The sequence below is a fragment of the Sebastes fasciatus genome, chromosome 8 (genome assembly GCF_043250625.1).
Source record: "Sebastes fasciatus isolate fSebFas1 chromosome 8, fSebFas1.pri, whole genome shotgun sequence".
Lineage (NCBI taxonomy): Eukaryota > Metazoa > Chordata > Actinopteri > Perciformes > Sebastidae > Sebastes > Sebastes fasciatus.
Genome location: NC_133802.1, coordinates 22,328,828 through 22,353,528, shown reverse-complemented (window position 1 = coordinate 22,353,528; position 24,701 = coordinate 22,328,828). Strand labels below are relative to the sequence as shown.

At 41.1% G+C, this 24,701-nt stretch overlaps 3 protein-coding genes across 7 annotated transcripts in view; 2 read left to right on the top strand and 1 right to left on the bottom strand.

Moving 5' to 3' along the window:
• Positions 1-24,701, top strand: part of rbms2b (RNA binding motif, single stranded interacting protein 2b) — a 212,966-nt gene that overhangs the window by 49,486 nt on the left and 138,779 nt on the right. The window lies entirely within an intron of this gene.
• nr1d4a (nuclear receptor subfamily 1, group D, member 4a) lies at positions 1,538-13,919 on the bottom strand. Of its 4 annotated transcripts, none has more exons than XR_012594971.1 (9): positions 13,222-13,919; positions 6,932-7,255; positions 6,754-6,842; positions 6,505-6,649; positions 3,749-4,347; positions 3,466-3,651; positions 3,139-3,349; positions 2,708-3,011; positions 1,538-2,671 (listed from the first exon to the last, which is right to left on the bottom strand). XR_012594971.1 is itself a non-coding variant. In XM_074644324.1 (9 exons), exons 2-9 carry the CDS (start codon positions 13,241-13,243, stop codon positions 2,815-2,817), a joined length of 1,773 nt encoding a protein of 590 aa, XP_074500425.1. In that variant the 5' UTR covers positions 13,244-13,299; positions 13,741-13,919; the 3' UTR covers positions 1,538-2,814. The 4 variants fall into 4 exon arrangements, 3 of the variants coding, with proteins under 3 accessions (XP_074500425.1, XP_074500424.1, XP_074500426.1); XM_074644324.1 differs by having other exon boundaries at positions 1,538-3,011; positions 13,222-13,299; positions 13,741-13,919; XM_074644323.1 differs by having other exon boundaries at positions 1,538-3,011.
• rarga (retinoic acid receptor gamma a) overlaps positions 16,175-24,701 on the top strand; it is a 47,172-nt gene continuing 38,645 nt past the window's right edge. The window contains exons 1-3 of one of the 2 annotated variants that reach the window (XM_074644327.1): positions 16,175-16,326; positions 16,439-16,541; positions 22,993-23,052. The gene's annotated coding sequence lies outside the window, so the exon portion shown is untranslated. Of the gene's footprint in view, positions 16,327-16,438; positions 16,542-22,894; positions 23,053-24,701 lie in introns of those variants that run through there. The other variant, XM_074644326.1, reaches the window with a different exon arrangement.

Below are 24,701 nucleotides of genomic sequence, written 5' to 3'. Positions count from 1 at the left end.
TGTAATGGATGAGTACTTCTTCCACCACTGGTTAGGACTGTATGGATCTCAGAAAATGAGTAGCCTGAAAATGCAACTAAAAGTGTGCATTTGTTCATCTGAATAAAGTTAATGGCACATTGTCCTTATCTAACACAGCTTTATATACCCTGTGTGTTAGGATGTGTGTTCACTTTAAGAGGGGTGAATGCCTTAGTAGCTAAAAAATCTAGGTCAGACAGTATACAGCAAGGTAGTTCATTATCATTATAGCATGTTGTAGGCCTACACATCTGTAGGCTGTCATAAAACATTTCCAGGGGTAGGAGAAAGATGTTTCCAGACATCCAACTTTCTCAGAGGGTCAGTATATTCTTAAGGTGGGATATGATTCATTCACTAATCATTTTTTTATTTGAAGTAAATAGTTCCTGGGAATATTCTGTAGTTTTTTATGTTTTATGATACAGATGTGTAGGCCTACAACATGCTATATTAATGATAATGAACTACCTTGCTGTATACTATCTGACCTAGATTTTTTTAGCTACGAAGGCATTCGCCCCTCTTAAAGTGAGCACACACCCTGACACACAGGGTATAAAGCTGTGTTAGATAATGACAATGTGCATCTAACTTTATTCAGATGAGCGAATGCACACTTTTAGTTGCATTTTCAGGCTACTCATTTCTGTGATCCATACAGTCCTAACCAGTGGTGGAAGAAGTACTCATCCATTACAAGTAAAAGTTCTACATTCAAAATTCAACTAAAGTAAAAGTAGCCTACTTGTTCTGCAGCAAAATGTCCTCTGTGACGGATATACTATGTTATTAATAGATCTCAATACTGATGCATCATTGTGCAAGCAGCATTTTACTGATGTAGCTGGTGTTGAGGTGCAGAAAGTATAATAACTTATTTATTTATAATACAGGTAGTTAATGCCAGGGGTTCCTAACCTAGGTGTCGCGCCACTCCAAAGGGTTACAAGATAAATCCGAGGGGTCATGAGATGATTCATGGGACAGGAAGGAAGAAAAATCAAAGCTCTGCTACACAAATTAGTAACCTATTTATTTTCTGGACCCTTTTTTCTAATCTTTGATATTTTTTTTGGTGAAATATTTAATAATTTTAAGTTTGAGGGGAAATGTCTCTTTAGTGCTTTTATGTAAGAGGTCAGTGGTTTAATTTAATCTTAACAATGTATTATATTTTATAAGATCATGTGTTTTTAATGTGAAATATTAATCTGCAAAGTAACTAGTAGAAACTATGGCTGTCAAATAAATGTAGAAGAGTAAAAAGTACAATATTTCTCTTTAAAATGTAGTGGAGTAAAGTATAAAGCAGAATAAAAGCAGTAAGTACCTCAAAATACTTATTTACTTTCTACCAGTGGTCCTAACTACATCTTCTTTAGAGCTGCAACAATAAATTGATTAATTCCTTAGTTGTCAACTATTCAATTATTCGTCAACTCTTTAATATCTATTTAATAATCTTCTTTACTGCATTTTGCCTCATTGGACACAAAAGAATGAGACACAATCAGAGTTATACATATTTCAAACTTTATATCATTATATCATTTCTATTTAGGAACAAAGATTTACAAAATGTACAAGATGTGCTCAATCAGCCATAATCAAACAAGCAAACAGTGAGAAGACCAATCAAATAAGATCTCTCACCCAAAAATATCTTTTGTGTTTGTATGACAAACATTGGGGGCATAGGAAGGTTGCATGTGGAGTGAGTGCTGGTGATTTCAGGGATTATGCTGGTTGGTTACATCAACTGATAGCAGGAAGTGCGTCTGAGAATCCCTACTACATATTCTCCTGTGCAAAGCCCCCTTGGCACAGACAAACCCCCACCTATACAGGAAGTTCAGTACATTCTTCTTTACACCGAACTCATCTGTCCGATCCATCACATCAATTCAGTCATTGATTCATGGACAATAGGGTAACATAATATTTACAGCAACGAAAATAAACAAAGGAAGTACAAAATCAAACATGCATGAGGCGTCTCCATCAGTCCAGCTGTCATATATATATAGAGAGACGCAGACATGTTTTTGTGAATATGAAATGCCATTGACTTATAAAGTTGGCATATTTAAACCCAAGGTGTGCCAATCATTTTTTTCTGGAAGATTAGTCAAAAATAGTAAGAGAAAGAATGCATCCTATTGTGTACAAGTGACACATTAAATAAGTGGTCTCATTCCAGTACTAATGCAGATGGTATGTCTGTGAAACAGTGATACACAATTACCTTAATATTTCAGATTTCTCTATGTATTATATACAGGTTCCCTTTCTCTTAAACACAGACTGACATCGTCAATCATCACTAATGGTCCCTACGTAATAACTGTCTTTGTGATGGCCTGTTTATACTGTACGGCTAAAGGAATAAACAGAAGTGAACTGGCTTTTATTCTTAAGTACACTGGATATAATGAGCAAGTGTGCAGAAATGATTCGTCCAAACGGGTAATACTAAATCTACATGATACTTATATTTTTGTTTTCACTGGAACAATGTCTCTCAAGAGGTGTTGTGTGCATACATGAGCTTGTATGTTGTCCCAAAACATAGCATGAAGATCAATAGTGAGTAAAAAATATGTTCTCTACTGCCCTAATTCATCCTTTTGAAAACCAGTCCTCAGATTGCGCAATTCTGCGCAATTCTTCGTTCTTCAGTTTTCTAGAAAGTCCTGTCTTTGGAAGATAATATCTGTGTGTGTTTGTTGTGTTCTGTATATTTTTTGTGAAACAGTCTGTCTCTGTGTGCTCCGTGAAGAAGCGGCCTGCTCAAGGGTCGATGCGAAAGGCCAAAAGTTTGTCGGAGTGCAGATTGTTGAGGGTGCGCAGGTCTGGGAGGCGCAGGAGGAGTTTGGGGAAGAGGGCGGAGTCATCTGGGCGACGGCGAGTGATCAGGGACCGCAGGGCCCGGATCAGACCCTCCTGGAGCTGCTCCACAGCCCGCATGTCCAAGATGCCGGAACGATCTGAGGAGCACAGAGAGATGCTGGTGTGAGTGGTTGACAGACACAGTTACTAGATTATTTGTTCATTAATAAAGTCACTGCTCTGCAGCTTTTGTCAATATTTTCCTTCTCATTAAGCGTCTCTCACCTGCAGAGACCAGCACCACAGCCATAAAGAGGGCCATTTCATCAGGCTCCAGCCCCAGGGAGCCCAACTTCTCACTGAAGTCAAACATTGCATCCAGCAGAGAGCCCATGCCCAAGGCCCGCAGGGTGGACAAGGGGTAAGTTTGGCCATTCAGGAAAGTTACTGTACGCTCCTCGGCATTGAACAAGGTGCAGAACCTCACCATCAGAACCTAAACACACACGAAACAGAGAAAAAAACAAGACAAGTTAGAGACAAATACTTACACCATCAATACATTTGGAATCACAAAGAACACATATTTTAAATAAATCATCTGAAATGTACCTGGAAGGTGCCTGATTTGAGCAGCATGACCTGGTCTTGTTGGCTAAGCTCTTGAAATCCTGGGATGCCCTTGGCAAACTCCACCACTTCCTTGACAGCAGGAGTGAAGCACTGCGAGAAGGATTCCCATATCTCCTGACTCGAGCGATCTGCGCCTGATACAGGCCACGCATTCAGAGGACAAGCCTTCAGGGAAAGACATAGAAAGAATCATTAGTTGTTGGATCAGACAAGATATATCACAAAAAGTCTTGATCTAATTCAGTAAGCTTCCTGCACTTACCAGCACTTTAGCTCCTGAAGCTTGCTTCCATGGGCAGGAGGACTGACTTTGGGTACTTCCTGCATTGTGAAAACTGTTATGATTGGCAGAACTGCCACTTTGAGAGGTCGTACTGTTAAACTGACCATGATTCTGATTTGTTGACACCGAGTAAGTGTAGCGATTGTTGTCCACATTGTGGAATGTAGATTGGTTGTCATTAGGGGCAACTGGGCATCGAGTGGCAGACGTAACAGGGCAAGACTGGTATCTCTGGGCGGAGGTGGGGTGAGAGGAGACTTGGGTAAAGCTGGCATCCTGAGAAAAGGTGTGGGATGTGTTGTTGTTGTTGTTGGTGGTGGTGGTAGTGACATTAGCCGTCTTAGCTGCTCTCTCGTGGTGGTTGTTGCTATTGCTGCTGGTGAAGATGTCATGGTAGGCTCTGGAGATGGCCCCGATGGCCTCTTTTGAGTCGCCATCTTCTGGGCTGCTGGGAGCTTCACTCACTGGCGGCGAGTCCATGTCCATGGCAGCCGACTCATTGAGGCTGTTCATGTAGCTCTGCATCTCATCCAGAAGTCGCTGCTTCTCTCTCTTGGGGATGCGGCCGAAACGCACAGCTAAGGGAGACACAAAAGGGGAGGACAGATGTCAGTCATTGTGACAACATGGACACTTACTCTGGGCATGTTTTGTTTTTTAGCACTCAAATGACACCCAAGACAAATGTATTTCTTATAGGTCAAGAGGCAGGTGCGTCCTACCTATACAGTGGTGCCACTTAGGAAAGACAGGACTGCTACTGTAACATATGCTGGCTATAAATTAAAGCTAAGCATGGTGAAACAGTTACCTATTACACCTCTATATGCACACACATCAAAAGCACGAAACCTCGAACGAAAGTGTTGAACGATTTCAAGGAGAATCACGATAAGTTGCGAGATGAAACTTTCCTCTCCCCCATCCCCCTTCCCACAGTAACCATCAGCTGGAGAGGCTATTTATAGACTCCTTGCTACCATCTGCCTCATCCTCTCCTCTATCCACCCCTCTGTCTCCTTCCTCTCCTGCTCCCTCCTTCCACTTGTAAGTAGGGCAGTGGGGCAACGTCAGCGTGATGTCACCGGCACTGAGATCGTGAGAGGAAGAAGGATGAGAGAGGTGGGCTTGAAATGAGTCACGAAGACAGTAATGGGAACATGAAGAGTACTGACGTGAGAGACAGTGATGCATAGAAAGTGAGAGAGTGTGCGTGCATGCAAGGTGAGTTAGATAAGGCAGAAAAGTTGAGCTTCAAAGACTTTTGCAAGTATCTGAATCTTTTTTTGAACATGTAGCAGAAAATTTGTATAGCAGCAATATTTGTACTGTTATATGTTAAACATAAGCAATTTACATAAAAACATAAAGCCGCAGTAATAGGTACAGTAGACTTCGCTATGTTTATCAAATATACAGTAATCTGTTCATTGCCAGCAGGATCCTTTGATGAGGATGAGGCCAATAATGTGGCTTGAGACTAATCCCTTTCATCATGGTTAAAAAGAGGCAAATGCGGACTTGCGAGCCATGGTGCTCTAAAAATGATGCTCTGGTTAGAAGAAGAAAAGTGTGCCATTATGCTAACGGCGTACTTACTAATGGGCCTATATTGCAGAGCCGAAGTCACACAGCTGCCTGGTGTGACATCAGGGTGTACTATTTATTGTGGGCTGCAGGCAGTTGCGTGCGGTTTTCCTGTTTTCGTAAGGATCGAGGCAGACCAAAAAGGGGTTTCTAGGTTGTGGTCCTTAACGCTTTCGAAAATCTCCTCTAAAAGGGTCGACCTAACTGTTTGATCTCATATCGAGTCGTATTTTGCCACCCCATTTTCTCTGTGCACCAGAAGTGTCAAGCACATGCAGAAATAACACCAACCTGTTTACTAGATTAGACAATGCGGGGTACTGGAGGGTGGAGATAAGCAGAAACCCTACTGAGAGGAAGAAGGCAGGCAAACTGCACCAAGTAGGTCATGAGTATGTATGAGTACACTAAAGGCCCAATTCTGTATTGTTTTTCTAGGTCAGCCCAGCTGTTTTTTTCTTCATCTGCGATGATAGGTGATCAATCAATGTTGAGCTATCAGAACTTAAACGAGGTGATGTGAGCATCACGTCTGATCAAGTGCGTCACAACGGCTGTTTTCTGCATCCCTTGCTTAATTGTTGCCGCATTAATTGCGGTAAGATGTTCTATGGGTGTACACAAGGTAATCAAGTTGACCCTGTTCCAATTTCCTAAAATAATTCCTGTGTTTGCTGCAGTTTTCCAGATGATAGATAGCTTCGGGGATTTCAAGGCTCCTCTTCTCATAAATCATTGTCTGAGAGGGAGACGCAAGAGGGAACATGGTGGGTACATGGAGGGGAGGGGCTGTGCTGAACAAGAGCATAAAGAGTATTGTGGGAGGATGCTGCAAAGGGCATGAGAAAGACACTTAAAAACTTGAGAGAGCGATACGAGGCCAGATGGTAGTCTTTGGCAGTGCAGTGACACAGAAGAAGGGCAACGCAGGTGCAGGTCTGCTGATAAAGTGAGTGACTGAGCTACTGGCACCATGACCTCAAAAGACTTTCCGCATTACATTTTTCACACAGACCTACATATCAGTACCGTGCCTCTTTTGGGGCCGCCCATTTCCCGGCTGCTTTGGCTAATCAGAACACTGTGATATGACCTGCACGAGGGCCCTCTCTCTCTCTCTTGTTAAAAAATGTGTCAGGATGTCTCACCATCTCTTGACATGCCGACAGAGAGGCATTTCTTGAAGCGGCAGTGCTGGCACCGGTTGCGGTTCATGCGCATGATCAGACAGCTCTCGTTCTTCACACACATCTTGTAGTTGATGTTCTGCTGGATGCTGCGGCGGAAGAAACCCTGAAACAATAAAAACAAAAAAATCACGTGAATTGGTGCACCAAAAGCAACGCATTGTTGCATCACTCCAGATGATTTTTTTTCTGATCTGATCAGGGGCTTACCTTGCAACCCTCACATGCATGCACTCCATAGTGGAAACCGGATGCGATGTCCCCACAGACTTTGCAGAGCAGGACCATTCCACCCGTCTCTGAGGAAGGGTAAACAGACAGTTAGATAAGCTGCAAAAAAACTTCTATCAAATCTTTATGCATTATCAACAGTGAGGAAAACACTTACTTGTGAAAGTTCCCGTGAACCCGTAGGGCCTCTTTCCTGCAATGGGATGTGCATAGGTGTTCTGTGGAGTGGCTGCCGCTGCTGGAGGGGCATTGTAGACCTCTGGGAACTGGAATATCAGTTTGGAGGATGGGGTGGTGCACCCAGCTGCCCTGTGTTTCAACGCCCCAATCTCTGTGAAGGTAACCTCCTCTGGAGACGAGGGCTGGGAGTGCATAGAAGGTGACTGTGTCTGGTAGCCACTGGAAGGGCTGCCGGGGCTGCCGGATCTGGGGCTGCAGCTGGAGCTGGAGCTGCCAGAGGAACCCGCATACAGGATAACTCCTGCAGACAAGGAAAAGAACGGAGGACGTTAGAGAATTTTTACTTTTTTATTCTTAAAAAAATAATCGATTATCAAAATAGTTGCTGATTAATTTAATAGTTGATAACTAATCGATTAATCATTGCAGCTCTACAAATATGAATTCAAACTCAGATTGACAAAAAGTAGCATTATTATTTTGTATGCCATAGGCCTATACATGTAATTGTTGGCTGTTGAATTATAAATTGCATCATGAACTAAAGTTGGCCATCCATATCTTTTCTGAATCTTTGGGTGCGATGATGTGAAGTAATGTTGCACAAGTTCTGAGCATGCAGCGAGCAGCTCTGAGAATTTGCTGCGTCGTTGCCTCATCCTGAGTGCAACAGGCGTGATGTTGCGCTCAAGCGGAAAAGTGGGCGCTAAAAATACTGCTGGTAGCACAGCAACAAAGCATACATGGCTTCCAGTAGAAGCAGCAAACGAAAAGTAATACCTTTTTTGTAAAGAATTCCTGCGTCATGCTAATGCGTCATTTATGCACTCATATTGGCACTGCGTAAATACGCAGGAATGTTTTTTTTTTGTCGTTCAGATGTGGTTGTTTCTGAAGTTTCGCTTCCATATCGCATCGCATCGCATCCCCCCCCCTCTCTCTCTCCCTCTCTCTTCCAGTCATGCGTTGTGGATGAGCTGAGACACGGCCTCCTCACGTGTCTGCAGGGTCTGCTGCCTCCTCCTCTCCAATAATAGCCTCGCTCCCCTGGCACCGTGCCCAGCGCGCACAGCAAACAGCACGACACCTGACCACCGCCTCACATGCATGGACTCCTGACACGGTTTACTGCTGCCGGAACCAAATCCGCAGTCTCGTGTTGAACTACGCAGTAATCTCAAAGTCAGATCTGTGTTTACAAACACACGTTGACTGGGAAGCTGGTGGCACCAAGTCTCTGCTGCCACTGCTGTTCATGCGCTACCCAACCAGTTGGAGAATGTGAGTCACGTTTTTGCAAAAGGAAAAGCCTTTCAACTGTATGGACATACTAACAATTCAGTGTGCAGTGGAGTCCAGCAGAAAGACGTTCAGAATGACAAACTCTATGCAAATTAAGGGAAATATATATATAAAATAACCTAAGCAATTATGGGTCCAATTTAAAAGGTTATTCATTATTGACTTGGACATGCACCTGAGACATTTCCAACATTCCTTTCATGTCCAACATTTGTGCCATGGTGCAGTGGTTTAACCAATTCATGCAGCCTTGTATATGGAAATCATGCATAAGTGCAGTATAGGTCTGACCCTGTGTTGCTGCACATGAAGGTATTTGTTTCAGCCTTCTAATATTTTGATAATCCCTCACCCAGCACGTGTTGGCCGTTTGGTGACTCATGCCAGAGACAGGGCAAGCAGACTGCAGGCCTGAGCCTCACCTCTTCCTGTGCTGTACATGCAAGACAGTCATGGCCCCACCCCCACTCCACCCACACACATTGCATGTCCACCTGGAGACTCACATGTACAGTAAGTGTTTATGAATGACCCCTACAGAGCCACTGTGTGCTGTAAACTCTGTCAATTAACAATCCAGGTTTACAGTCTGCTGCTTTCGAGTAGTGTTGGACGGATGCAATAAAACCTACACGTGTCACAGTCAAAAGGTTACCATGGTCAAATACCACATAAGATGTTATCAGTCCTCAGAGGGAAAACATAGCATGATATTGCCATTTTCTATATTTTTAATGCAAATATTGCAGAGCATTTAAGTATCTAAAATAATATGAATAAAAATAGCATTACTGTTTTTATTCTTTGCATTGGCAGCTTGTTGTTTTACATGTATTCAGTTATTTCAAACTGCATGAAATTCCTCCCTCAACGCCCATGTTAAGCTTAGCCTACTCGTGCAAACACTAATCTTTCCTGGGACTGGAGGCAGGGCAGAGAGAAACGTGAGCAGTGAGCACTGAACACAGCAGCTCCTCTCCTCCCTGTTCCGCTCGTGTCCTTTATCTCTTTACTTTCACTCGTTCACCTTATAATGCAGGACATGGAGAGACAGCCACAGGTATAGCTTACAGTGAAGGTGACCATAGTGTTTGTTTGCCCTTGTGGAGTAAAGTTTATAAATATGGCATATGGTTTGCTTCCTATAAGAGCAATGCAGAGATAATTATGCTATGTAGGCTATATGGCCAATAAAGAGTTGTGCTTCTGGCCAATCTGTTACAGCACTACTTGGGCGTTTGCAGTTCATTAACTCAGGCTTGAAATCTGTAGTCTAATAAGCTAGGTTTTATGGTTGTTGTGGCTAAAATGGCTTCATGCCTGGCACTGTTTGCGTGCTTGACTGTCTGGATATTGTAATAGCTAAAAAGTTCAAAAACATTGGCACTATTGCATTACGTCTCTTAAGTTGTGGTTGTTGTTTTTTTAGCAGCATTTTGTTCCTTTGTGGGTTTTTTTTTTGCCAAATGCAAGAAGAGAATATTTAGTTTTTAAGAAGAAGCAAACAACTGAAGGCATTTTCTATTAAGATGCCAAAATCCTACCATACCAAGCAGAGCTGGAACAGTGTTTTACAGACACGTTAAAGACATTACCTGTTATGTTTTACTATTTGTTTTGTTTTTTGTTATATGTATAAATTTATGTCTATCAGTCATGGATTGAAAAACATCTTTTTGCATTTGGATTGTGCAGAGATGCATCCTCTCTCAGTGTTTCTAATCCACTCTCTCTGTTACAGCATCGTTTTGAGAGAGGATGAGAGGAGAGATGTTGTGTTGAATGGGAGATGATGGGAGGGTGGGGGCTTTTCAATACAAGCAAAAAGGGCGCATGTGGCGGCAAAACGTGACGAGAGAAAAACGCGCATGCATGGAATCGCTGACCCACTGACCAAGCTCACCATCATAACCGCAGGCGGCGTCAGCACAGAGAGCGTCCGTGAGAGGGAGCGGAGCGACGGGGAGGCGGGAGGAGGGCGCGGGTATCTCACGCGTCGCACGCGGCTCTGCGAGGGGAGCCACGTGAGGAGGCTTTTTTGACGTAGCGTTCAGTGGGAAGACATGAAGCTGAGCTCCAGCCAGCAGCCAGAGCTTTCTACAGAACAGCCCGCCAGGGGCTTATAATTAAAGAGCCAAATTAAATAGAGCAGCATGTTATGCAGTGTGGTGGTCTGACTGTGCACCAGCAGCAGCACCAGCAGCAGCACCAGCAGCACTGTGTCAAGTATAGGCTATCACTTCATGTGAGGAAATGCACATGATAACATTCCTCTCTGATATCAAATCATTATATATTCTGGTTAATTAGTATGTTTAATATAGGTCTATATTGTTTTCTTAAAATCTCCCTTTATCATATTTATAGAATATGGTTCAGTTGTCCATTCCTTTGCAGAAAACCTCCACCAAGGTGACCATAGTGTTTGTTTGCCCTTGTGGAGTAAAGTTTATAAATATGGCATATGGCTTTGCTCCCTATAAGAGCAATGCAGAGTTTATTATGCTATGTAGGCTATATGGCCAATAAAGAGTTGTGCTCCTGGCCAATCTGTTATAGCACTACTTGGGTGTTTGCAGTTCATTAACTCAGGCTTGTGTGAGGTCAATATCAGGAACTTGATAGATTATATGTACGCGCCTCCAGTATCTCTCCAAACTGATGCTGCATCGCACACTCTGGCTCATGCAGGAACTATATATTACAGTGGATATCCTAGTTATCATTTATAAACACCAAAGTATAGCTTGAAATCAGTAGTCTTATAAGCTGGGTTTTATGGTTGTTGTGGCTAAAAATAGCTTTATGCCTGGCACTGCGCGCTCTGACAATCATGGATTGAGGAAATGAATATGATAACATTCCTCTCTAATATCAAATCACTATATATTCTGGTGAATTAGTATGTTTAATATAGGTCTACAGTTTATATTGTTTTCTTAAAATCTCCCTTTATCATATTTATAGGTGAACGGATTCAGTTTTCCATTGCTTTGCAGAAAACATCCACCAGGGGAGAGTCAGAGGAGGTATACTGTATTGAGTGGGAACATACAGTGCAGGAAGTTATGCAGACAGTGGGGAATTTCAATTTGGCCTAATTTGTATCATTTGACAGCTAAATGTAATCTAGTTATAGGCCTAATGCAACTGAGCAAGTCAATATCTGTGTCATGAAAGACTAAATAGGCTTCTTGTTGCAGCTGACTCCCACATGGAAGTACAGCTGACCCCTTTACATGAGGACAAGGATGTACAAGTTTCATAACTCCCCTATAAATTACATCTATAAGGGGAAGGAATACATAATAGACCAACCGTTATGACAGTACATGTCGGCATATGATGTATTTGGGTCTATTTTGTAGTTATATGGTATATAAGAAATGCAATTGTATGAATGAATCATGACAATGATGTTTGGATGAATTCTGCATTTGCATTGCAACCCCACAACCCAGTCATCTCTGCAGGAGAAATGAGGGCTCTGTGTCAACACACACACCACAAACACACACACACACACACACACAGACACACACACATATACACACAATCTCATTTGATCTAGACTTTATGAGCCTTACAGCTCACCACTGCAGCCATATTTTTTGCCAAGTTATGATGATGTTTATGAGCTTTGTATACGCCGTCCTCCTGAGTGAAATGAAGTCATGTGCATTCCAATAACTTATTGAAACATTAAAGGTCAGGGAAACCAGTTCAAGGCGGTCATTTAGATTTAGATCAGCGAGAGCAAGAAAAAGAAAATGCACTGCCATTTAAATAGAAAATAAGCAATTATATAAACTGTAAAATACAATCAAATAAAAGCCCCACCACGATGCCAAACATCCTTCCAAACATCAAATACTAGCAGAGCAGCCCAGCATGCAGCCTTCATCTTTATTGGCTGACTAATACTACAGCTATTATCTGTGATTACTCATTAAACAAACACTGGCCTATACTTTATCAACATGAACACTAAGTCATAATAACTAGGTGAGAGGGTTTAGTGTTGCTGCCCTCTGACTCCAGTAACTGTGCACACAGGGTGCACCCATCACCTGTGCTGGAACGTGACTGTCTCTGTTGTAAATGATTCACCTTCAATTAGGAGAGAGGAAAGCATTCGCACCTTTGGCTGACCTCGAGAAAGCACTGCCTTAATGCCACTTAATGGATGGAAGTCCTGCGGTTATCAACTTTTTATACTGCAGGCACTTCAGATGGCCTTGATAGTAGAAACAAACACACCCTTTACAACAATGTTTTTTTCCCCCAGTGAGATGATAAAGTGTTTTAGTGTGGGCAGTTAAAGTTCTGGCTCTGAAAGATTGTGATTGCATTGACAGCCAGTATAGCCTACTGTAGCTCCACGTGAGTTTGTTTTCATGGAAAGAAACAGGAAGTGGCCAGCCTCAGTCCTACAACCATTCAGCCCAGGCTCTGCGTTTGCTTAAAGTCTTACTTTGCGTTTTTTATTGAATTTAGGAACAAGCTGATGTGATGATTAAATGCCCAAAGAGTAAAAACTCGTGCATGAGCCCAGTCTTCATAAACCAATAAAATGAACACCTGCATGAAAAATTGTATTTCGTGCACCTATGTTGATGCATGTAAGAACTCAGGTTGCACATACTCGCCAATTATGCATATAAATAAAAACTGAACGTCTAAGTGTTTTGCACAGTCAGATAATATGGAAATGCCACTTTTTTACATTTAAATTAAAGTTCTATTAAAGGTTTAAGTTGAGTCAGCTATATAGTTGTCTCCTATTCCAATCCAAATTCCAAATTTATTTATAAAGCACATTTAAAAGCAAGAAAAGTTGACCAATTGACCTATTAATCATTGGCAACTGAATGAAAACGCTAAACAATGACCCGTTAATCACTCTTATATCTATAAATCAACATTGCAGTTATAATGGTTATAATGTCAAACAGTTAAACTTACCACCACCGGGGCTGTGATCCATATTTCTGCTGCTGATGTCGATCACTTTTACTTGAAGATCCGTGAATGTCACTTAAACTGGAGCAAAAGTCTTTTTTGGAGACAGGTGAGAAAGTCAAAAAACAGCTTTGCGTAAAAACACCTGCTCCATGGAGCGCAAAAAAATAGGAATGGAAGAAGTGGTGGAAATATGTTCCAGTAAAGTGTGCGTAAAAGTTGTCTCTCCCAGTAAATTGCAGAGAGATGTTCTCCTGTCGGTGTTCAGTTCTGTTCTGACAAGAGGTGAGTTCAGGCTTCTCAAAGATACCTGTGCTGGAGCGCGTGTGTGATGTGTTGCACGAGCGGAGATTAAAAGATTGTCAAGAATTCCAAGAAAGTAGAGTCAGCACATCCGTGAACGGTGTCAGCCTTGACATACTGATACAAATCACGTTTTTGCAGGTGAATAGGAAAATGTGACCGCCTTTTCCTCTTCGCCCAACTTGTGTTGTGTGTGTTTGTGTGGGATTTGGCTCTCACTCTTTGTAATCTCGCGGAGTCCCTCTCTTTCTCTCTCTCTCTCCTTCACGCTTTTGTGCGTTTTCATTGGCGGGGATGTGGAGCGGAGGGGAGTTTGATGCGCTTATTCGACCGTGGTGGATGTGTTCAGTAAAGCCACGCTAACATGTGCGCTCTGCATGTGCCGGTGGAGCGCGCGCTGCCCCACTGATACACATTTTATGCAAAACACCGAGCGCGTGTGGTGTGGTGCGCGCGGGGGATGGAGAGATTGGAGGATGGAGCACATGGACAATAGGCGTGGCTCACCGTGACTGCTTGTTCTCTGACAGGCAGGCAGGGGCTGCCAAAACGGAAGGCTCAAAAACTGAGACACACTGACATGCTAAACAACAAGCAAGTGTCAAGTTTAAAGCCTATGTGCCAAAGGAAACCGTTGATAGATGCCCCAATTAAACCCATGTCACGCCAACAACATGCTGTCGGAGCGAGCTGCATGCAAACACTCAACCTCGACCATAACTTAGATTTTTCCTATATTTTCCTATATATAGGTCAATCCTATATTTGATTATTTCAGCATGTATGAATGTTTTCGTGTTTTTTTTAAAACCATAGGCTCACTCTGTGCGTTTGAAGGTGAAATTTTTTTTTTTTCTTTTTTTTTTTTTCTTGTATAAGCTCAATTTTTGCGCAACAAGAAGTTCTATAACATTCAGTCAGCAACAAACTGCAGCCTGCTGCTGTGTGACTCTGAATATATAGGTCAGCTAGCGCCCCTCAGTGGCAATGAATGGCATTGACCTATATCTATATCTATCAATCTATCTATCTATCTATCTATCTATCTATCTATCTATCTATCTATATCTATCTATCTATCTATCTATCTATCTATCCGAAATTATATTGCAGACACACAATTTTAGCTTTTGAAATGATCAAATTTCAACTTAGTCATAAAATATGTTCGAATGATATGTATTGAGTTTTCATTCACTATATTTTTATTATTATTATCAGGTTTTGGATAAAAACCTAAATATATTAATATAACAAACCGAATATAGGCCTAATGGTTTTATTACAAAGCTGTGATAAAATAAATTGTGCTTTGTATTATTATATATTTATATATTTGATTCTTTTCCATCTAATAATTCATTGTTTTAGTGACTCGTTAACTCACCAATACTCTTTTAATTGCCTTTCTCATGCTTATGGTGTGAAGTTCTGTAAAGACATTTTTAAAGTTGAATAGCCCAAAAAGTAGATTATGCTCAAATTAGGCATGATCACAAGCAAGGAGTGGCAGATTCAGTATTTATTTACATACGTACACATCTTGATTTACTTATTTTGTTATTTTAAGTAAATTCAAATTCAAAGGGGCTTTATTGGCATGGGAAACATTATTGCAAAAGAAAGCGTGAAATAAAATAAAAAAACGTACTTAAAGTAAGTAAAGCTCTATTGGAATACAGAGCTGTGTAGCATTGCAATATTTGCGGAAAAAATTGGGATTTTGCTCTTAAAGATGTATATGTAGTAGGTTATATACAGATAAGTAAAGTTAACTGTATTGTTATTGTTGTTATTATATATAAACTGGGGAAAAAAAGTTCGGAAACTTGTGTTTGGTGGATTATTTCTCTGTTGTTACAATTCTAATTGGCATCGTATTTTACATGGTTGGAAAGCCTGTTTATTTACCTTCGCAATGATGTCCAACTTGTAAGGATCATGCATTTGTGGGATGAGCAGCACAACTGATTATGTGGGTAGCGCCCAAGAAAAATTTGCCAAAATGCTCCGTCAATGGTAAACATTATTATTATTTTATATATATATATATATATATGTATAACTTTTTATCATTTTATTTAATTTTATTTTTATTATTATTTTATTTTTATTTATTTTATTTTTTTTATTTTTATTTTTATTTTTATTTTTATTTAATTTAATTTAATTTAATTTAATTTAATTTTTAATTTAATTAATTTTTTTATTATTTAATTTAACTTTAATTTAATTTTTATTTTATTTTTTTAATATAATTTTTAGAAATTCTTTTTGAATTTTTTTAAATTTAATTTAAAAAAAATGATTTAATTTTAATTTAAATTTTATTTTATTGTATTTAATTTAATTTTTATTTTTATTTTTATTTTTATTTTTATTTTTATATAATTTAATTTAATTTTAATTTTAATTTTTATTTCTTATCTTATTTTTATTGTATTTAATTTAATTTTTATTTTAATTTTTAATTTAATTTATTTTTATTTTCTTATTATTATTTTTTTATTATTTAATTTATTTTTTTAATTTTAATTTTATTTAATTGGTATTTTAATTTTTTATTTAATTTTAATTTAATTTAAATTTGTTATTATTTGTTTTTTTGTGGGGTTTCCATCTCATCTCCTCCTCATTGCCAGGTCGTGTGTTGCTGCAGTCTTCCTGTCCTCCACGAGGTGGAGTCCCAGCGCCAGTAATCCTCCCGGAGGCCCTGCAGCTCCCATCGACGCCCCTGAGCTGAGCTGAGCTGAGTTGAGCTGCAGCCGGTCGGGACACAGTGACGGATTGGCAACAAAAACAAAGGTAATCTGACAAATGACTGAAAATGATCTCTGAAGCATGAGACCAAATGTCGTGATCCCTGTGGAGATTTTCTCTCAAGACTGACCCTGACTTTGTTTTGTCTCCTTCACAGAAAACTTGTGCGTGTGTCTCATCCATTATTTATTTATGTACCAAACTTCTTCTGGGGGAATGAGTTCGCGTTTGAAGCAGCCGAGGCACACGCTACTAAAAAGGTAGGACTGTGTACTTTACATAAATCATCTCCTATCGTGATTAATTAGATGTGTCGTAAGAATAAACGTAGCTCAAGCTGCGTCAATCCGGGTGTGTTTACTGTATAGCCTCAGACTCTCTAAGCAGCAGCAGTCATCATCACGAGAACACGTTATGGCAGGGCACGAGATAATTACAGGCTGCTGGGACTGTTTGGGGGGACTGAGCAGAACAGAAGTCGTTGCCAACATACACACCTGAAAAGCACTGCTTTGCCTGAGGCTGAGAAGACAGTCTTCATCACTGTCTGTCTGTCTTTCTGTCTGTCTGTCTGTCACCCACCCCCTCCCTCCCTTATACTCACCTTGTTGAATGTGTGCTTTATGTGAATGGTGTTTGTGCTCATGAGCAGTTTATCCCCTGAATTTCTTTTAGATGAGCTTCCAGAACTGGTTGATTAAACTCAGGAAAAAGCAAATGAGTAAAGAATGCAGCAGATTTTCCAGTAGTAAACTTTGTGGAATTAGCCTCACTCATGATCACCAGGGATTTTGTTTTTCTTCTTCTGTGCAGAAAAACAGACCCCCTTAACATACTAAATATATACGATATACATATTTATATACCAACCCCACATGCCAAAAAAGCAAAAAGCAAACGAAAACGTTTTTTTTCATGTTTCCTGCTCAGTATTTAGTGCCCAAGTTTCTCACAAGGGCAGTTTTATGTGCAGGGAAGGAGGCATGGAAAAGAAGACCTTTCCTTTTGAGCTCACAGATTTGCAGTAATTACAGAATCACTTCCATATGTGGCTCTCTGGCTGCCTTCTCGCTGCCCCCACCAACCCCTCTCTTCTCTCTCTCTTTCCCTCTCCCCCTCTTTCATTTGCATTCTCCCCCCTATTCCTCAGCTTTTTTTTTTTTTTTTTTGGCTTCCCCCTCATGCACTCAGAGCATTTTTTTTTTTAGTAAAAACCACAGCTTAAACAAAGTTTACGATAATCAGAACATCCTGGCATTTTTGGCAAACGGCTGTGCTTTTTTGGTGATTCAATTAGACCATGCTTGCCAAAAAAAAAAAAAAAAAAGTGTGTGTGTGTGTACTTCAGTGAGAAGAGAGAGAGAAAAGAGACATGGACGGGAGAGGGGAAATGTTGAAGAATACGGAAATATGAAAAAGAGGAAAAGACTGGGAGCTCAGTGAAGAATTCAAGAGGCAGGAGCGGAGCGTGAAGGAGGGAGAGGTGGAACAGAAAATGAGGCAGCGAGAGGGAGGGCCGGAGTAATGCTTTTTGACAGAGGTGGGTTCAAGATGGGTTCATGGTGACATCATGGCTGATTTTTGAGGAAAAGTATAGACAGGAGAGCCGTTCACCTTTCATTGGACACACATGTTGGGGAATAGGCAGAGCGCTCATATGCTGGCACACACGCTGGTAGCTGCGTCGACAGCCTCTGAATGCACCCCAAAATATGCACAGAAAAGCCCACACTCTCCTTCTCTTTTCTCCCTCTCCCCCTCTCGTTTTCCCTTTAGTTCCTCCTGCCGTAAAAAAAGTCTCTCTCTCTCCAACTGTTCCAAGCTTTGTGCTCATTTGTTTTTGTTAGAGGAGTACATAGTGGTGTATGCCCTTCGGTCCCTAACACATACATTTCTCCTTTTGCCATGAGTAACTCATTTTCCTGTGAGTGGTATTCCTCTGTGTATGTTTTTACTTCAAGGCGGTTGGACTCTAAATGAGCGCACTTTGCCAGGCGGGATGAATGAGCTCCTTCATTTCACAGGATGTGTGTTTAAGTCTGTAACCAAGAAAGTGCAAGCAAGTGTATATTTGTGTGTTGTGTGTGTGTGTGTGTGTGTTCGTCCTGCGTCCCCCTGCCTTGTCTCAGTGTGGCACCAAACTTCACATGACATCAATCTGAATGTGGGGAAATAGTGATCTCATTACAGGCATCTTGTTACTGATTAAAACCCGCCGCCACAGGCACCAGCCACCCCACCATCAACCCCCTCCTCTCCCTCCCTCTACGCTCCATCCCTCTCTCCATCTCACCCTCCGGTTTTCTTACTATTTCACACCCCTGTCTCTCACATTCCCTCTACCACTCGACTCTCCTCCTCCCTCTCTCCATCTCACTTTAACCCCTCTAACCTCACTTCCTCCCTCTCTTGCTCCCTCCATCATCCCCCCTTTTCCTCCTTCCTTTCCTTTGCTGCTTTTCCCTCCGCCAGTGAGCCTCGGGCCTCTCCACTACCACGGCTCCGTGAATGCAAATACGTTCGAATCTAAAGTGGAAACACACGACCGAGTACAATGTTTCCATGAATATTTCATATCTTCATAAACACACCCAGAGAAGCCGAACAATGCCTGTGTTTGCCGGATGACTTCCTGTGAGGAATTGCCTCTCTCGCGTTCGACTTTTTGTCAGAGCACACTGTGTTAGGATTGATGTCGGGGCAGTGCGTTATGATGTCACAGGCTGAAGTTAATGATACGAGAACGGACGGGGCCATAGGCCATGTTTCCAGTGGTGCCCGGAGAGAGAGATAGCACCCTGATCTATCTTCATTATCCCCCACTCTGCAGCCTCCCAGACACAATGATCATAAATCTCTGCCTGGAGCACACTTCACTGACACTGAAACACAAACACTAGTAACCTCTGACCTCCACGCTGCTACTGCCTACGCGTACTCATCCATGCACACACACACACACATATTCACAAGTGCAGGCGTGCGTGCTGCAAGAGAACACACACACATACACAAAGCCTAAACACAACCGCTGCTCAAGCTCACTGTCATAATTTAATAAGGAGCACAGCATGCCCCGCGCACTGACACACACGCGACTATCATCATGTACTTAACTGCACATTCGGACACAAACGGAGTCAATCTCAGTCAGCCTGATGGCATCACACTGACTTGAAAGTCACACTTTACAGTTGACATCACTCTAATTGCTGATTTAAGGTTATTACAGAGGCCTTTGGCCGTATTTACCTTATCGTTTCATATTGTTTTCATATTGCTGATTTAGCACCGCTATGTAAACAGTGAAGGAATTTCTATTAGCCTTAGTGGTCTCATAAGCAACACATAAATCAAATGCAAACAAGATAAGGATCAGCTGAAGTGCTTTTTGCAGTATGGCTTAGATCTGGGCTTCCTGAATATAAGGTTTCTGCAAAAAAAAGGCAACACTGCTTGGTGCTTGCTGTATGTACCAGCAAATCCACATAAAAAAATGTATGAAAGAACATTTCAGTCGGCTACTGTAGACCATATGTGGCTGTAAAGATCGGAAGCTATAACGAGAGCGAGGCCGGGCACTTGTGTTTTTTATTATGATGGCTTGACTTTATCCTGGAGACATATTGGGGTCAGTGTGTTTGGGGATAACATCCTCGCCTGTATCAGGCCAGTTACTGTGATTTACAAACACAGTGTGTTGCAGTTATATCAGGTCATAAAGCTTAGGTCTGTAATCTTGAGACACTATCAAGAGTAAACTTGATTTTAAACATTATCTAACTGAAAACCCCAGCCCAGTGTTGCCAACTCTTTTCCAATGAAAGCAGCTAGCAGCACTCCAAAGGTCTCTAAATCTAGCGAGAAAGTTGCACAAAGTGGGCAACACTGATAATCCGTCGCTTCAGGTCTCCCGCCAAAGCCACTCCCCCAAAATGATCATAATGAACGTAAACAACAAGACATAGCTATTGTCAGTACTCAGAGCTGTCAAGCTAACAGCTTGTGGAAGACTCAGGTAGACAAGCAGGTAGACCGTCCAATCATTTCATTCAATCCAAATTAAGTAATTGGACGGGTTTATTATATTAACAGTCCTGTGACAACCACAGATGCTGAATCTTTTTTCTTTTTTTTTTGTCAGGGCATTTGATTTATTGATTGCTGTTAGGATGTTATGAGAATTTCAACAAATATAACAAAAATGTTTTTGAAGATCATTACCAACCCTAGCTTTGAATGTACAGATTAGGGCTGTCAATCTAAAATATTTAATTGGGATTAATCGCATGATTGTCCATAGTTAATCACAATTAATTGCAAATTAATATTTTTTTATCTGTTCAAAATGTACTTTAAAGGGAGATTAGTCAAGTATTAAATACTCTTATCAACATGGGAGTGGACAAATATGTTTGCTTTATGCAAATGTATGTATATATTTATTATAGGAAATCACTTAGCAACACAAAACAATGACAAATAATGTCCAGAAACCCTCACAGGTACTGCATTTAGCATAGAAAATATGTTCAAATCATGACATGGCAAACTTAAGGCCAACAGGCGACAACAGCTGTCAGTGTGTCAGTGTGCTGACTTGACTATTAAACTTACTATTAAAACTGCATGTGATTATCATAAAGTGGGCATGTCTGTAAAGGGGAGACTCGTGGGTACCCATATAACCCATTTTCATTCACATATCTTGAGGTCAGAGGTCAAGGGACCCTTTTGAAAATAGCCATGCCAGTTTTTCCTCGCCATAATTTAGCGTAAATTTGGAGCGTTATTTAAACTCCTTTGCGACAAGCTAGTATGACATGGTTGACCAATGGATTCTTAGGTTTTCTGGCTTCATATGATACCAGTATCTTCTAGCTTTAAAACTGAGCCCGCTACAACCTAAAAGTCGCAAATTGCGTTATTGTGTTAAAGAAATTAGTGGCATTAAAACAAATTTGTGTTAACACGTTATTATCGCATTAACTTTGACAGCCCTAGTACAGATAGCTGGGAAGACCAAAAGAAAAGTTCCACATGCTGCATTAGTTGGCAATTCTGCTTCAGACTGTGAGATTTGGGAGACTGTGAAGCGATGCATGGCCAATATGCCCGAAGGGCATCCTTTTAGATGAAGTTTCAGAATAAGTAGTGCATGTATAAGCTGGCTATTCTGAAAATGCTTGCTGCACTTACTTGGTTTAGATATTAATTAGACTAGATTTCTTCTTATGCGAGTGTAAAAGAAGCATGTGTGTGTATTTACATTGACTTGTTTTGGTGTTTTTTCTTCATAAGGATGTAGCCTTTTGTTTATCTACGCTCTGCTGCCGAGGTAAAAGTGCCCGTTGAGTTGCCAGTTGAGGTGTGCCCTCTCCTCCCAGTTCTGAGGTTTGAGGGTGCTCCTCATAACCAAAACAACTTGAGAAACATTACATTCAGAAAAACAGGGCACACGCCCAGAACCACAAACACATAAACACAGATCTGAAACATATGATCTCATATGGAGAGAGGGGCACGTTCAGGGGCACACCCAAATCTGTCGCTGCTGCTGCTGCCGCCGCTGCACGCTCTGCCATCTCACACGGGACTTCGCTGCAGCTGACGTGCCACCGCTAGTTTCATTTTCAGAGTGATTTTAGGTACCGAAATCTGCAGGCTTTGATTTAAAAAAAAAAAAAAAAAAAAAAAATATTGCGAACTGCATAATGTCTGGCAGGATGTTGACAGATGTTGTGTATCCTAATAAAATGTTAGATTCCAGCTTTGAATGCCAAATTCTGGTTTTCATTTATCCTCATGAGGATGTTTTAGATATTCTATCAGTTTTCTTTGTTTCCAATACCTCCTTAATTAGTTACACAAGGGTTCTCATACTCGCTGTCTTCAATCTATCAGTCGTAGTAGAATCAGCAATGGTAATATGAGTAGTGATATATTATTACTGATCTGGGAAGATATCACAGAAACATTAGAATGAACAAAACACACAAAAACAACCTCTACATGTCTGTAGTGAGCACACAGGTAGGGCAAAAGTCCATCATGATTATTCCTTAAATTGATCACACTGGAAATAAATGACTAGTTAGACTTTCTTGGAAGAATAAAACCTATTGGCTTGTCATTAAAGCATCATCTGTGTCAAATCAAAACATAACCTGTGTTCAGGATACTCAAACATCCTCTCCTATTAGACTGTGAACGTATTGATTAAACATGAATGATCTAAGATCACGACATGGCCGCGCATTTTCAAAACAGTTTGTAGGTAAACCGACTCTTTTAGCCAAGAAGATGAAGGAGCGAAACAAGAATTCACCCGAGAGACAAAGAAGGGAGAGAGAATTAAAAACAGAAACTTAAGCTCTCTGGGCCTTTTTCTTCCCTCCAGGCATTTTGTGGCTTGTGAAAAAATGTGCTGTATATTTGAAGTGTTGGGTCACGTGACAAAGGAAGGCTTTATGAATCAGAGAGTATAATTATTTCTTAGTAGTGAGAGAGTGAGTGTGCGCCTGTGTTTGGGGAGTGAAAGAGTGATTTTAAGAGGTAGAGACTGCGAGAGAGGAGGAGGAGGAGGAGGAGGAGGAGGAGTGAGAGAGAGGGAGAGGGAGAGAGAGAGAGGCTCACTGCTACTCTGTCTTTGCTGTCAGAAGGACTCTGATGAACGTACACACATCTTTTCTCCTTTTTTTCCCCGGCTAGCTCCGCTCATCACACCGTTCCGGCTTCATCTGTCCATCTGCCTCGTCAACACCAGATCGGGTGAGTAATTTATACTTCAAAAGTTCACAACCTGTAACTTTAGTCATTGTTTGTCTTCCTTTTCTCCCGCTCTCCCTGTTAACAGAGAGACAGAAAGTGAGAGAGAGAGAGAGAGACTGCATTTTTTTGGGAACGGGTCGACACTTTTAATTGAAGACAGAGACAGAGTGTGCAAAACACTTGAGAGGCTCTGAAACAATTAATCATTGTTTTCCCCGAAATCCCACCAGATTTTGGAAACACTAAAACGTCCCAACACACATGTTTGTTTGCATGCTGTGTTTGTTTCTTTCTGCTTTATTAATGGTGAGACTGACACTGAGTTTATATGAAAACATGCTTGAGCATGTGTGCCTGCAATGTGTGCTTATTAGCGAGTGTTTCAAGTGTTACCCAGTGCCTGTGGAGCTCTTTATTATTAGCACATGTGTGTGTGTTAGTGTGTATACGCTCGCATGTGTTTGATGTGTATGAATGTATTCACCAGAGGACTCACCAGTCCTTGACCTGTTTTGTTTTTTTATAAGCAACATAAGGAAAAGAGAAGCATTGTTTTCCACCTTTTAAAACAGCAGAGGGTAATTCCTGTGGAGTGAGGTGTGTCTGTAACTCTGGTCCTAGTTTACATGGAAGTTTATTCATTGTGTTCCCATAGTTAGCAGCAGTCTGTGACGATTATTTATCGATGCTGGCGTAAGTGCTAGGTTAACAGGTTCAACTTGTTACAACCATGTGTAGCAGGTTTTCAAATCAAACAGCATTTAGTGCTGCTTGATTTGGATATCAGACGATCATGCAGCTGATGTCAGAGTGTAGCTCTCCACTGTGTTTTTGGTTTATTGCTCCAGCACAGCACTGACTGGTCACTAGGTAAACCGCTGCAGCTGGACTGCCTCGGCTTTGCACCTGCTGTCCACCGCTTATTTCCCCTGGTGGACTTGACATAAGTGTGAGGGACAGTTTGATTGAATTGAAAAAACACACCCACACTGGCTGAGTGAGGGATGCCTGCTCGAAGGCCAGTGATGTCTGCGGCGCCCTCCGCTGTCATCTGCTCTATCAGTTTGACTCGGAGTCGGTGACATCTGGAGTGGAAGAAATGGAGCTCATCTCTGAGGCAGAGTAATATCACTACACTCTCCTCCTCCAGAGCACCACCCGTGGGTCTTTTTTTCGAGGACAGGCTGTCCATGCAGAGCAGCTTCACCTTCATGGTGTTCAGTCACAGCAGTTTTTGCTCGTCTTCACTGACTGTTTGGAATCAATTATTGTTTGTGCTTGCTGTTATGTGCTCCAGATGGGTATGTGTCATTACTCATGATCCATGTACTTGTGATCGTGAGTGTGTCAGCTTTATCGGCGTCACCAAAACATTTTTGTTGTTGTAAATATTTACACGTTAGGCAACAGACTAGCTTTGAAATTCTTTTAGTCAATGCTCACAGACTGTCTGTCAGTACAGATCAACTCCAACAGTGGTTCACAAACTATTTCCCTTGAAAATAACAAATACTTTTCCTTTTTTTTTTTATTAAAATCAACTTTCTTTAATGAATATAACTTGTCAGTTTCGTCAGCATAAATAAAATGATTACGTCTTGATGGATTTGCCAAGCGAATGCAGATACATAATATGATCTTTTTTTGTA

Coding starts and splice junctions, on each gene's coding strand:
- nr1d4a (XM_074644323.1), bottom strand. CDS start 13,243: ATGGATCACAGCCCCGGTGGTG. Junction 6,650..6,753: donor ATGCATGTGAGGGTTGCAAG/GTAAGCCCCTGA, acceptor TTATTGTTTCAG/GGTTTCTTCCGCCGCAGCAT. Junction 3,012..3,138: donor TGTGGTGCTGGTCTCTGCAG/GTGAGAGACGCT, acceptor TGTGCTCCTCAG/ATCGTTCCGGCATCTTGGAC.